The 12,295-nt window shown below is 36.2% G+C and overlaps 1 protein-coding gene across 1 annotated transcript in view; it reads right to left on the bottom strand.

The window, feature by feature from the left end:
• SYNJ1 (synaptojanin 1) overlaps positions 1 to 12,295 on the bottom strand; it is a 2,168,218-nt gene that overhangs the window by 471,010 nt on the left and 1,684,913 nt on the right. Inside the window, exon 27 of the mRNA XM_044071423.1 lies at positions 7,587 to 7,628. Coding sequence (XP_043927358.1) covers positions 7,587 to 7,628 — 42 coding nt within the window. The remainder of the gene's footprint in view (positions 1 to 7,586; positions 7,629 to 12,295) is intronic.

Below are 12,295 nucleotides of genomic sequence, written 5' to 3'. Positions count from 1 at the left end.
AAAGGAGATTGCACTGTCTAGCTCACTATCACCTGTCTGCTGTATTTTTCTAGGTATCCAGCAGCTCTGTCACGTATACGCTTATCCAGTGCTTCCACAACATTGCCATGTAATGTCTAGATTAATAACCACAACATTTGGTTAATAAAAAATGTTTAGTATGAAGAAGTCTATCTATGGCCTTCATAGGCATAAAAGGTCAAAAAGTAGTTCCTTAGGGAAGCTGCCACATGAAAATGAGAGGGAAAAAAACATGGAAGGGTACGTTTTTGGTCACAAATATTAGTAGGAGATAGAGTGAAGGGGGTAGAGCTTATGGAATATAACTTAGAAGATAGATTAGAATGGGAATAGCAATGAGTAGTATTAAGATGAAGCAAGATGGAAGAGACGATAGAAGGAAGGAAGAAAGGAACAGGGTATAGTAAGAGACAAACCACTGAAGATTAGAAGAGAGGCCAGCAAAAGGACTGTTGAGAATAACTAAAAGACAGTTAAAGGAAGTAGAGGGGTCAGTAAGAGGACATATGAAACAAAGATGGGAAGAGAAGATATGAAACAAACATGGGAAGAGGAGATACAGGACTCAATTGAACAGGCAGAATGGAAGCAAGCATTACATCTACCAAAATATGTGACTGTAAACATAGACATGCAACTGCCTGCGTAAATACTTTTACACACCAGTAGGAATAAGAAGAACATTCCCAGGGGCAGAGCGGTTGTGCTGGAGATGTGAAGAGGAAGGGGTACATATTGGACAAGTCTTTTGGAAATGTGTAAAACAGAAGCAGTTTAAATAGAAGGTTTATGGAATTTTAGAGCAATGCCTCCTGAAAAACTGGTATTTCAACAATGAAATTATTTCAATTGGGATATGACAAGAAGGCAAAAGTGAAAATAAAAAACTGCTAGACCTAAAAATGACACTAAAAAAGAAAGCAGTAACAAAAAATGGGGAAAATGGTAACCTCCAATATATGTATGTATGTGTGTATGTGTGTGTGTGTGTGTGTGTGTGTGTATGTGTGTGTGTGTGTGTGTATATATATATATATATATATATATATATATATATATATATATATATATATGTTGTTGTGTCTTTCAACTTTTCCCGGTTAGGGGTCGCCACAGCGGAACTCCGGTCCGCTAATGATTGGCAGCAGTAGATTTTTACGTGCCGAGTTGCCAGCCCTGACGCACAACCTTCAACGAAGGTACGCCCATTCACGCATGTCTACACACAGAAGACGCTCTAGCTGAGAATCAAACAGGACAACGTCTTACTGTGAGGCGACAATGCTACCGTGGCACCACCACCGCAGTATGTATATATATATATATATATATATATATATATATATATATATATACATACATACACACACACACACACACACATATATATATATATGTGTGTGTGTGTAGGTGGAATAAGAGATAGGACATTAAAAAAATTTTCTGACAGCAGGATCAAGGTCTTGACTTTTCCTCTTGCTCTGAACATCAGAGGAGTTTACATGGTGCTTTGTGGTATCAAACAAAAGCATATGTAATGCTGGAAAATTTCTCACTTATATCACTTTGTCGATAATTACAAGTGGTTAACAACAAAATATGCAAATATGAACATATCATAGTTATGAAAATATCTTTGCCAGTGTCTTCCTGGAAGCATATGGAACAGTCTTTCAAAGGCCCATTCAGCACAGTGTTCAGAAATGGCTCCTTACCCAAAGTGGGTTGGTCAGGAATTGGATATTGTGATTAATTTATAAGCAAAATTATGAATAAATGTCTTTCTAATATTTCTGCTAATAACTTGAACCAAAACAAGTTTATAGGCTAGCTGATGGTAGTAAATGAAAGCTAACATAACACTGGAAGACTTCTGACTGATAGTTTACAGTTGGTTGCCACCTTTTTGCAGATATTTATACTTGCTCATCAATAAAATATGTAAATATGCATATATATCATATTGATGTAAATATCTCCGGCAGTATTCACTTGGAAGTATTGTGGATCAGCATTTCAAATGCCCAATCAGCACACAGGACAGCAATGGCTACTAATCCAAATAGGGTGGTAAGACAAAAAATTAGATTGTATTTCATGCAAAATTGTAAATATCTGTCATTTTAATATTTATGTTAAATAAACTGAATCAAAGTGAGTTTATATGGTACTTCATGTTATCAAATCAAAGCTGACAATGCTGGAAGAGCTACCACTGTTAGGTGATGTCTGACTTGCCACCTCTTTGTAAATATGTATAATTGCTTGTCAATAAAATATGAAAATATGCATACAAATGTTTATTTATGTAAATACATTATACACTGTATGCTTAAAAGCATTGCTGAACAGTATTTCAAAGGCCTAGTAAACATACAGGTCAGGAGTAACCCCTGACCTACAGTAAATATGGCAAGCGAGAATATGTGATTCAATTTCATGCAAAATTATGACTATATGTCACATACTAACATTGCCGGCAATAATTTGAATTAGTAGGAATATATCTGATAGTATCAAGTCAAAAGGTTATGTTATGTTATGTTGGAAAATTCTGCACTGTTACCTGGAGTCTACTTATTGCTTTCTTCCAGTTATTTACATTTAATTAGTCAATAAAACACAAATATTCATAAATATAATACTTGTGTAAATATCACATAATGACAAAGACAAAACTGCTCTGCAACAAACTGAAGATCACATTTGAACAAGTCTCATTGAGAGTAGGGGCTCTATCTACGCCAGTTAGAGCTATATTGAGAGTTATTGACACAATTTCAAAAACAAAGACCGACTTCTGTGTGATGTATTGCTCTATACAAGATTAACTTTATGTCTGGATGAAAAGTTGGTGGCATTATTGTAGGGTTGCCACCTTTTCAAATGCCCAAAGTGGGACTTTTTTATAGAAACATGAAATATTGCAGTATAAATCATACCCCACAGCCGGTGCAAAGGACAGAACTTCACTTTTTTTGCCAAAATAAAAGATTATTCTTGCAGCATTTGAGTTGCTTATGCTAGTTTATATAACTTTAATGTGTTTCAGATCCAAGATAACTGTTTTATGAAGCTATTAAAAAAGCTTGGGAAATACTTTTGTCCTAAAATCCAGGACATTTGCCATTTTTTAAAGTTTTTTCACAGGACACAACTGCCCAAAGAGGGACTGTCCCTCGCAAAGAGGGACAGATGGTAACCCTACATTATTGTAAAGAGAGTGCAGGATGAACAAGTTTTGTATCCATACTTGCTTTGTAAATGTTACTCTTTTGAAGATATTTTGATAGGTTTACAAGCCGTTTGGTAAAAAAAAAAATCATGAAAAAAAACATCAAGCCAGGAAGTCCTGAGGTGACAAAAGGTGTGAAATTCCACTGCTGCTAGGTACTAATGAATTAAAACATAAACTCTTCTATGGCAAACATGAACATTAAGATACAAAATACATAGGCAGCAGGAATGAACGACTGCACTGGAGCTGATCACGCTTTCCTGATTAGGCATGTGACTGTGTGTGCCAGGAAGGGATACAAGTGCCCCCAACATCGGGAAAAAAGAAGAAAAAATAGTAAAACTAATCAGAAAATAAAATAAAACTTCAACAATTACCCAACATAGAGGGGGGCCCAAAGTAAGATACCTGTTCTACCACAGTGACAGGAATAAGTCAGATGCATAAATATGGGACTTAAGTCCAAAGCAGCAGAAGGGAACATCCTTTTTAAGGGCAGACAGGGACTTGTCCAAAGATATGGAGTTCTTCTCAATAAAGATCATAAAGATGAAATGGTCTCTGGCAAATATGCTAGACTGAAAATTTCACATAAGAATCTGTCCCAGGATGCTCTGTCAGGTTTCCTTCTACTAGGCATTGCAGAAACCATCTACTTTCCCTGGAACAGACAGAGTGGTATAATAATAATAAAAGGCTGCAAAAATGTCAAGCTTTAGGACAAGTTACAGGGGGGGGGGTGACTCAAGATACGGATTCTTCTTACTCAAAAATGGAAGTTACGCACTTGCTATAAAGCTGAATTCTTTTCATCCAAATCCATCTGATATGACAGTTGGGTAATGAGCTGCTCTTCAGATCTGATCTAGGCACTAGCTAGTACTCCATTGCCTTGAGTTCCTTCAAACCTTTCCCAGAACCCCTCGTGAACACTCCCTTCAGATCTCATTTGTTGCCTTCATGAATGGATCTTTCCATAGTTGACAGCTAAGTGCTCTGTTTTTTTCCAACAAATTTGTTAAACTAGCTAAAATTTCTTTTACTATTTACAGACTTTGAAACAGTTACGATATTAGTTGGGCTTTATGTGAATTACTGCTCTTGTTCTCATTATATCTTGAGCGCCTCAGCTTCTTCGGAACTCTGGCATGACTTACTGTCATCCGTCTATATTTAAAAAAAAAAAGCTAGAGATAGAATTATAGTACAGTTGTACTTATTGTAGTTATTAGTATAGTTGTAGTTATTTAGTTGTTTGTAGTTAACATTTTATCTTTGTGGTTTATCTGTAACTGTGAAATATGGATAAAACATTTAAAAAATGTAATAGCTGTGGGTATAAACTCACATCCCAAGATATATACAATATGAGTTTAATTTGCCTGAGACCAGAGCATCTTCTACTGCCCAGGAACAAAATGGATTTAATAAGTATTGCTTCCAGTTTTTGACTTTGGTAATCTGTATTCAGTCAAAAGCATATCAGTAATTTGATGCATCTGCCATTACTACTGTCAGCATTCTGTACTTTGTCAGTTATGTTTCTGGAAGACATGTCTGTCCATCATTGCACATGCCTGTAATGGATCACATGAAGGTTTCTAGCCTGGTATTAAAAGGGTAAATTAATGGCCCACAACATTTCACTTCTGGACCAAAAAATCTCAGTAAAGCAAAGCACATGTAGTCATGCCTTTCTTCTGTCCCATAAGGAAGCAACAAAGCTAGTGTGCACACATCTACAGTGCAGGCTTACTAAAATCCTTGGTAGCTCAAATAGTATTGAAACTGCTGTTTAAAGACAAAGGACATTTCCTGGAAATAAGTCTGTTATGATAGTATGAAGTGTTAGCTACAGCTGAGTGAGCTTGTCACGTATGTAGGAAAAGAAACTCATCACAAGTGAAGACGTTCTTATACTAAGGAGATGCTATGCTTTAGAAAATGGCTACACTACCTGACACGTTTAGCCACAAACAAGGAAAGGCAGATAAAACTGTTTAGGAGGTGCCGAAGAACCCAGATCAAACTAAGTTACAGAAAAAGTACTAACATTCACTCTACATACTCTCACAGAAATCAGCAATTCTTAATACTCTCATTCTAACTGAATATACATACAAATCCAAATGAAAAGTAATGACAATACTGTGTCATGTGCACTGTGGGAAGAAAAAAGGCATGGCAGAAAAAATAAAATCATGGGCTCATAGGTAAATACCAGGGAGTCATTCTTAACACCACTACCAGCCTTGCCAGAACAGCCTGTGTCAACTGTTACCTCCTGCTACAAGGAGGGATACACAAGGCAGGCCTGGGGAGAATTAATGAATGCCCATTCAGTTTTCAAGCTTAATCTTGAAGGCAGCAGGAGTACTAATTTGCCTATCATATACAACCACTTTATTCCAAAGGTGGGGGGTGTGGTCAGATATGAAACAGTCATCATGGCATATCCTGTGAAATTTGTTGATAAAACATAAAGTACTTTTAAGGGTGTTAGAAGAGCCAGTTGTTCTGCAAACACTTAAAAGGTCAAGGAGTGTTGGGTCTTTCGTTTTACAAAATGCTATGGAAGTTTCTACAGGAAATAGAATGCAAGAAAAGTGCAGCTACACAGTTTACACAATTAAGGGACTTGGATACCTTGATTTTTTCATTAGTAATCTTTGGAGTCTCTTAAACTGAGGAATAATTTTTTTTTTGCTTGAATTTTTTTTTTCTCATAACATTTTTTTTATTTGATTTTACAAATCCAAAAACTAAACAAACTATTTACAAATACATAAGAAATGAACTATTACACAATGTCCATAACAAAGAATACAAATAGAAATAATCAGTACTTCTCTAATAAGTTATACAATTTCTGCCAGTTAATTGATGTGTTGTATTATTAGTTCTCATTTTTATGGTAGAAATTTCTTTATTACAAACTTCTTTAGCTAAATGGATAAATTCACAGATAAATGAGATAGAAGACTTAGATTTCCAATTTATTTTAATGATTTTCCTTACTACTGACAAAATTGACCATAGAAGAGATATTTGGTATACTGGTGTGACTTCTTGAATTAGAACACTGAAAAGATTAAGAGAATCTGTAATTATGCAGTTATCGTTCCACAATGCCTTGCAAAAGTATCTAAAATCAGTCCAAAAAGACGTAACCAGTCAGCATCCAGAGTTGAATCACATCTCCAAAATTTTATATTATGTTTTTTGTAGATTATGGGCATTTTATGTGGGATTAAAAAGCTCCTATGTAAAAATTTCCATGTGTAAATTCTCCAATATGGAGAAGATGTTGTCTTTTCTACTGATTCCAAAGTTTTATTTTTTTTTTGTAAATTCATCTGTTAGTTTTAGTTGAATAATCCCAGAAAGCGAAGTCTAAAGAGCCAATGTCACTTCTAATCTTATTTGTTTTTGATATGAAACAGGTGTACACAATGGAAGGAAGCATTACTAACAGAAATAAGTTCCAGTATTTTAGGTATAGTTTTACTCATTTGTACCCAAATGTAATATAATTTTATTCTGAATGAATTCTTTACAAGTTTGAATATCCAGCCAATGACAATTTTGCAAGTTGTAAATGGCTATTAAGTAATCTGCTGAGTGAATTTTATTTCCAGATACAAACTTGATGCCATTACAACAAGTTACTTTTCTTTACTGTAACATTTTATTTCCATCAAAGGAAATTAAACATTCACTAGTAATAGCTATGGAGAACACTTTTAATAAGCTTTTAGTTATCTGATTCAACTGACTTATAAGAGGAAAGAATGTGAGTTTCTGTTTATCATTCAACATATAAGCTTCTAAGGCCCAAATAAATACATTTCTTTCTATTTTAATCAGAGGTTCAAATACTGACTTATTACTTTCTTGTAACATATTCTCATGAATTGATTTCCAGATGGATGAATATAATGAATTAAGCCACAGGAGTATTGTACTTATAACAACTGAATTCAAGTAAAGATCAGTGTTAGGAAAACCAATACCTCCCTCTTCCCAACAAGCTGTATGCCAGTGTAAAGAGATTCTGGGTTTTTCTGGATACAATAGGAATCTGAGTAAGATATCTTACTCAAATTCCTATTGTAGCCAAAAAAAAAAAAAAAAAAAACACAGAATCTCCTTATACTGTCTCTGAAGTACAAAAAACATTTCAAAAATATAAAACTGAATGGAACAATAACACATTTACAAAATTAAACTTGGCATTTCAGAAAAAGAATACTTCTTTATATATACAGCTCTCATATACATAGAGTTAAATGTTTCTAGAAAAATAAACAAACACAACTTAAATTACCTTCTATCTCCTTCTTTATTATGCCTGGACTGGGAGGAGCTCCTAGACATTTGCAGGAAAAAACAAATAGCAAGCATTTTGCAAAAAGAAAGCACAAATAAAAAATGGAAAACAAGCAAAAGATAAAAGTTCAACATAAATAATGGAAAATAACAGCAAGAAGTCTATTAAAATACTGGAGCAAAACATATGATGCAGTGCAGCAGAAATTCAGGAAGCATCAAAGAAATGCAACATAATTCACTACTCCCAGTCACAAACCCTGATAAACACAATTATACTGATTTGCAGAGTCAATTTACTTCTTATTCAAAAGATGGAAACCCTTACCATCTTTAACATTCAATTGTCATCAATGTACAATACCTCAAAACTCACTCTGCAGATGTATAAGCTAATATTTAAAGTTACAGAGGAAAATATTTGCTTTTCAAACCATTTCCAAAACAAGCTAGCTTACCATATCTAAACTCTAACAAGTTTTGAACTTTCAGCATACACTCAAAAATCTTGTCCATGTAGTATAACATATATAATTTTACACTAGAGCACTAGCTCCTTTTCTACTTAGTATTTTTCATAATTCTAACAAACTGTTCATGAAGTTCTTTCCTTTGTCATGTGTTCATATTATAAGCTTGAAGGTCCTGTTCATCGAATACGAAAAGAGCGACATATTTACCAAACCGCGAATACACCGAACACAATAAACTGCTAAATTTAAAATCACGAATCGTCATACTCGGCCAACCCCACTGCCGCGACGTACTACTTACCCAACAAAATAAATAAACCACATGCATACACTATATCTATGCACTTACCTTAACCCACACCCTAATCCTAAGGTCCGTAACTATCGCACACTTACCATACAGAGATATACCCTAACAAAATAAATAATTCACACACATACACTTAACAAAACCTTACTTCTAACCCTACATTAAACCTTACATACATTACCTATCTATGCACTTACCTTAACCTGCACCTTAACCCTAAGGTCCGTAACTATCGCACACTTAACTTACGGAGCTATACCGCAGACGGACCAACTATGACGAATCGACATTTTGAATGTCCCGGTTTTGAATGTTCACTGTTTTCGTTGTTCATGCAATACATGTCGCTCTTTTCGTATTCGCTGAACAGGACCTTCGAGCTTCTAATATGAACCCCTTTGTCATACTATCACCTTACCATCATAACAAGTTCAACTTGTTCTACATTTTTTCCCTCCTTCTTCCTCCGTTCAAATATTGTCCAGGCATGATAGTCTCTCTCACACATGCTTTGCACCTGGTCCTCTTCCTTCTGAACCCTTCAAACTCCTGTGTCACTTTAAAGTTTCAAGTATACAGAGCAGTGGTACCAGTGTCACATTATGTAATGTTGATAATAGGGCAGAAGAAAATTATTATAATTGGCTTATATTAGATACTAACAAGATACCAGATTTAAAATAAACTACTTCAATTAAACCAACACCGAAAAAGCCATTTTAGTACACTACCCATGTAATATTAATTTCTTTGGTGTACACACGGGTTGTTTTTGTACTGTGCGTACATCCAGAGAAGCAATTTTGTGAAATGTTATATAAAATGCAGGTCATTTATAAGATTATATCAGATTTTATGAGCAGTGTTTTACTATTATCACCTTTATTACTTTCTCTCAAAAAGGGGTCTAAATCACAAAAATCATGCAGATTGTCTCAAGGTCTTGTCCCTTTTCTTAGTAACATACAGGCCTATTGAAAGGTGACCTCTGCCTTGCATATATAGCTTCAATAGACTCTGTTCTGCCATACCTATTACACATTGTTAAATCCAATGACATTGTAAACAACCACACATTTTGCAAAATACATATAATATGTTGGAGGATAGGTATGTATCATAGAGAATGCCACCTCCATAGGACTGACTTCCACGCCGCATAAATCAAAGTACCTCTCTTACTCTAATCAAACATAATTTGGATGAATTCATGTCTGGTTTAGCACCCCTATCCCCCCATATAGAGCGGGGAAACATGTAAATGTCTCAACATATCCTTGTTCAGCCCTTCTCTGGTTTATTTATATGCAAAACATGGGCTACAATCACAGGAATGAAAGTTCAGGCTTCTTAATATCATCACAAAACAACAGCCTAGTATACACCTATAAACCTGTTACACTTTTAGACCAAATAAACATCAAGAGGAAGAAAAGAAGAGTATATATACTAGTACTGTAAAAGATCACACACAAAAAAAATATTATTTTTTGTGGCACAGAAGGATAGAGCTCTGACTACAGTGCAGGTGATCCAAGAATGATTAACAGCTTAGATGCCAGTAGGAGTGACCAGTGAGGATGAAAGTGATCAGCCATGGCCAGCTTGTCCTTCACAGGGAAAGGGAAAGGAGGTTGCTCTGGCTCTCGACTTGGGTGACATCTCACAGAAGCACTAGGTGTTGCACACATGCAGCACAGGCCTAGGGAGTAGGTGCAGGTGCAATCATTTTGCAGATACATGGAATGGAGAATTCAGAATAAGGAGACATTCTCCTTGTGGCAACAGTTGTTAGAACCACAAAACTAGAGGTCAGTCTACTAGTGGAAGGTAAGCTACCCCACAGGACCAGCAAACTGGCTCACTCCTTAACACCCAACTCTCACCTATGAGGAAAGGATGGACCAACAGGGCTTTCCAGGCAGGAAAGAATGGACTGTGTAAGGGCTGCTGCCTAACCTTGAAATGACCACTTTCTGTCCCAGATAATGAACAATACGTAAAAAAATCCAGAGTGAACTTATTTATTTTACTTATTTATTTCATACAATCAAACAATTTAAATTTAAGTTTAAGCAAACAGTAATAAGCAACTCTTACTCTCCTTTACTGTTAAAATTACGGTCATGATAAAGCACAACACTGACATATTATTTGCACTTCTTGTACTAGTGTGCACTACTTTAATTACCAACAATAATACCTTCCCCTTGTTTAGCAAAATGTTTTAATGCATTTCAGTAACTAAATCTCCACCTCAAAACCGGTAGCCTATCTCATGTATGCGATTCCCAAAGCTCAAGAGTTTGTAAAACCTGCATTAATTCTTCTACCTAAAATTATCAGTTACATCTATCTCTATCTATAATTCCTCGTACTTGAACCTGCTCTCACTGTGAAGTACATTCACAAATTTAAATGGTCTTGCTCTCTCAACAGTAACATAGATAAAACATTGCAAACTTTTTGTGTTACATAAAGGTAGCTTCTTCATTCGTTGCTAGATGACATTTAAAACATTTCAGTTTTTAAATTATTTTGCTCCCCAATTCTTCCCAGAATGGACACATGGACAGTTTATTATACTTCCTTTAGAACCCTTCATCTCCATTCCATATGATCTGGTGAGTCTGTTCATTTCCACTTACAGAAAATGTATTACGGTCAAACAATTAATAGGAATAGTACCTTTGTGTACACTTACCATAAAAGTAGATGTTCAAATGTATTTACTGCTGCAGTCATAAATGATGGGATTTCTTGCCGTGGAAGCCCTTTGGCCAGCCTGACTACCAGAGAATTTTCGCCAACTTCTCCACCTGAAGCTGGTGGATGCCCTGTCAGACATCAAGACATCTGGGTATAAAGGGAGTCAGCTAGCACCATAACCTTATTGCTTTCTTGCTCCCAACAGGGACCTATTAGAGGGGCTCCTAAGGCCAGATGCCTAAGCTTAGAGACTAAAGAATATGTACAGAGGACAAGGGACAACCATCTACATTTATGGTAAGTGTACATAACTGTAAACTTTCTTTGTGCTTCACTGTTGCAGTCATAACCGATGGGATGACTCCTAAAACTGAAAGGAAGGTAGATGGAAAATTTATGGAGAGGAAATGATGCAATGCAGGATAGCAGTGACAAACCATGCTCTGGACTTGGAGAAGGTTGGAAGGTGATAATGTTTGGTGACGGTATGCACAAAGGATCAAGTAGCGACTTCAAAAATGTCCTTAGTGGCCACCCCTTAAGAAAGGTTGCAGATGTAGCAGTAGATCTAGTGGAGTGTGAACTCGCAAGGTCTTGAGGATTCTTTTCCTTGGTGGCTATAGCGAAATAAGATGCAATGGCATATCCATTTAGAGATGGTTTGTTTAGAAACTGGTCTTCCCTCAGAACTATAGGCAAAGGCCACAAAAAGCTTTTCAGACTTTCTGACATTCTTTGTTCTGTCCAAGTAGTAATGCAGTTGCATTTGCACATCCAAGATATGGAGGATTCTTTCTCCTTTGTTTTGAGGGTTTGGAAAGAAGGTAGGTAAGTGGGGTTTGGAAAGAAGGTAGGTAAGTGGATGGTCTGGTTTAAAGAGATCTCTGTAACCAGTTAAGGCATAAAGGAAGGATTGGGTTCTAAGATGGGCTCTGTCAGGGTGGAAGGTAATGAAAGGTTCCACACATAACAGGGCCTGAAGCTCTGAACCCCTTCTAGCTGATGTAATGGCTAGCAGGAAGGCTGTCTTCCAAGTCAGGAATTTGATGTCTGCAGAGGAAGCTGGTTTGAAAGGAGGGAGGGTGAGCTTCTACAGAATGAAATTGATATTCCATGGGGGAACAGGAGGTTTCCTTGGGGGGGTCTACAGTGGATAACCCCTCTCAGGAACTGTTTCATGACAGGATGAGAGAAGAGAGGGGACAGAGCAGGTAG

This window comes from Protopterus annectens, chromosome 5.part0, assembly GCF_019279795.1.
Source record: "Protopterus annectens isolate FY-2018-M chromosome 5.part0, PAN1.0, whole genome shotgun sequence".
Lineage (NCBI taxonomy): Eukaryota > Metazoa > Chordata > Ceratodontiformes > Protopteridae > Protopterus > Protopterus annectens.
Note: the sequence above shows the minus strand (reverse complement) of the source record. Positions and strands in the feature narration are given on the sequence as shown.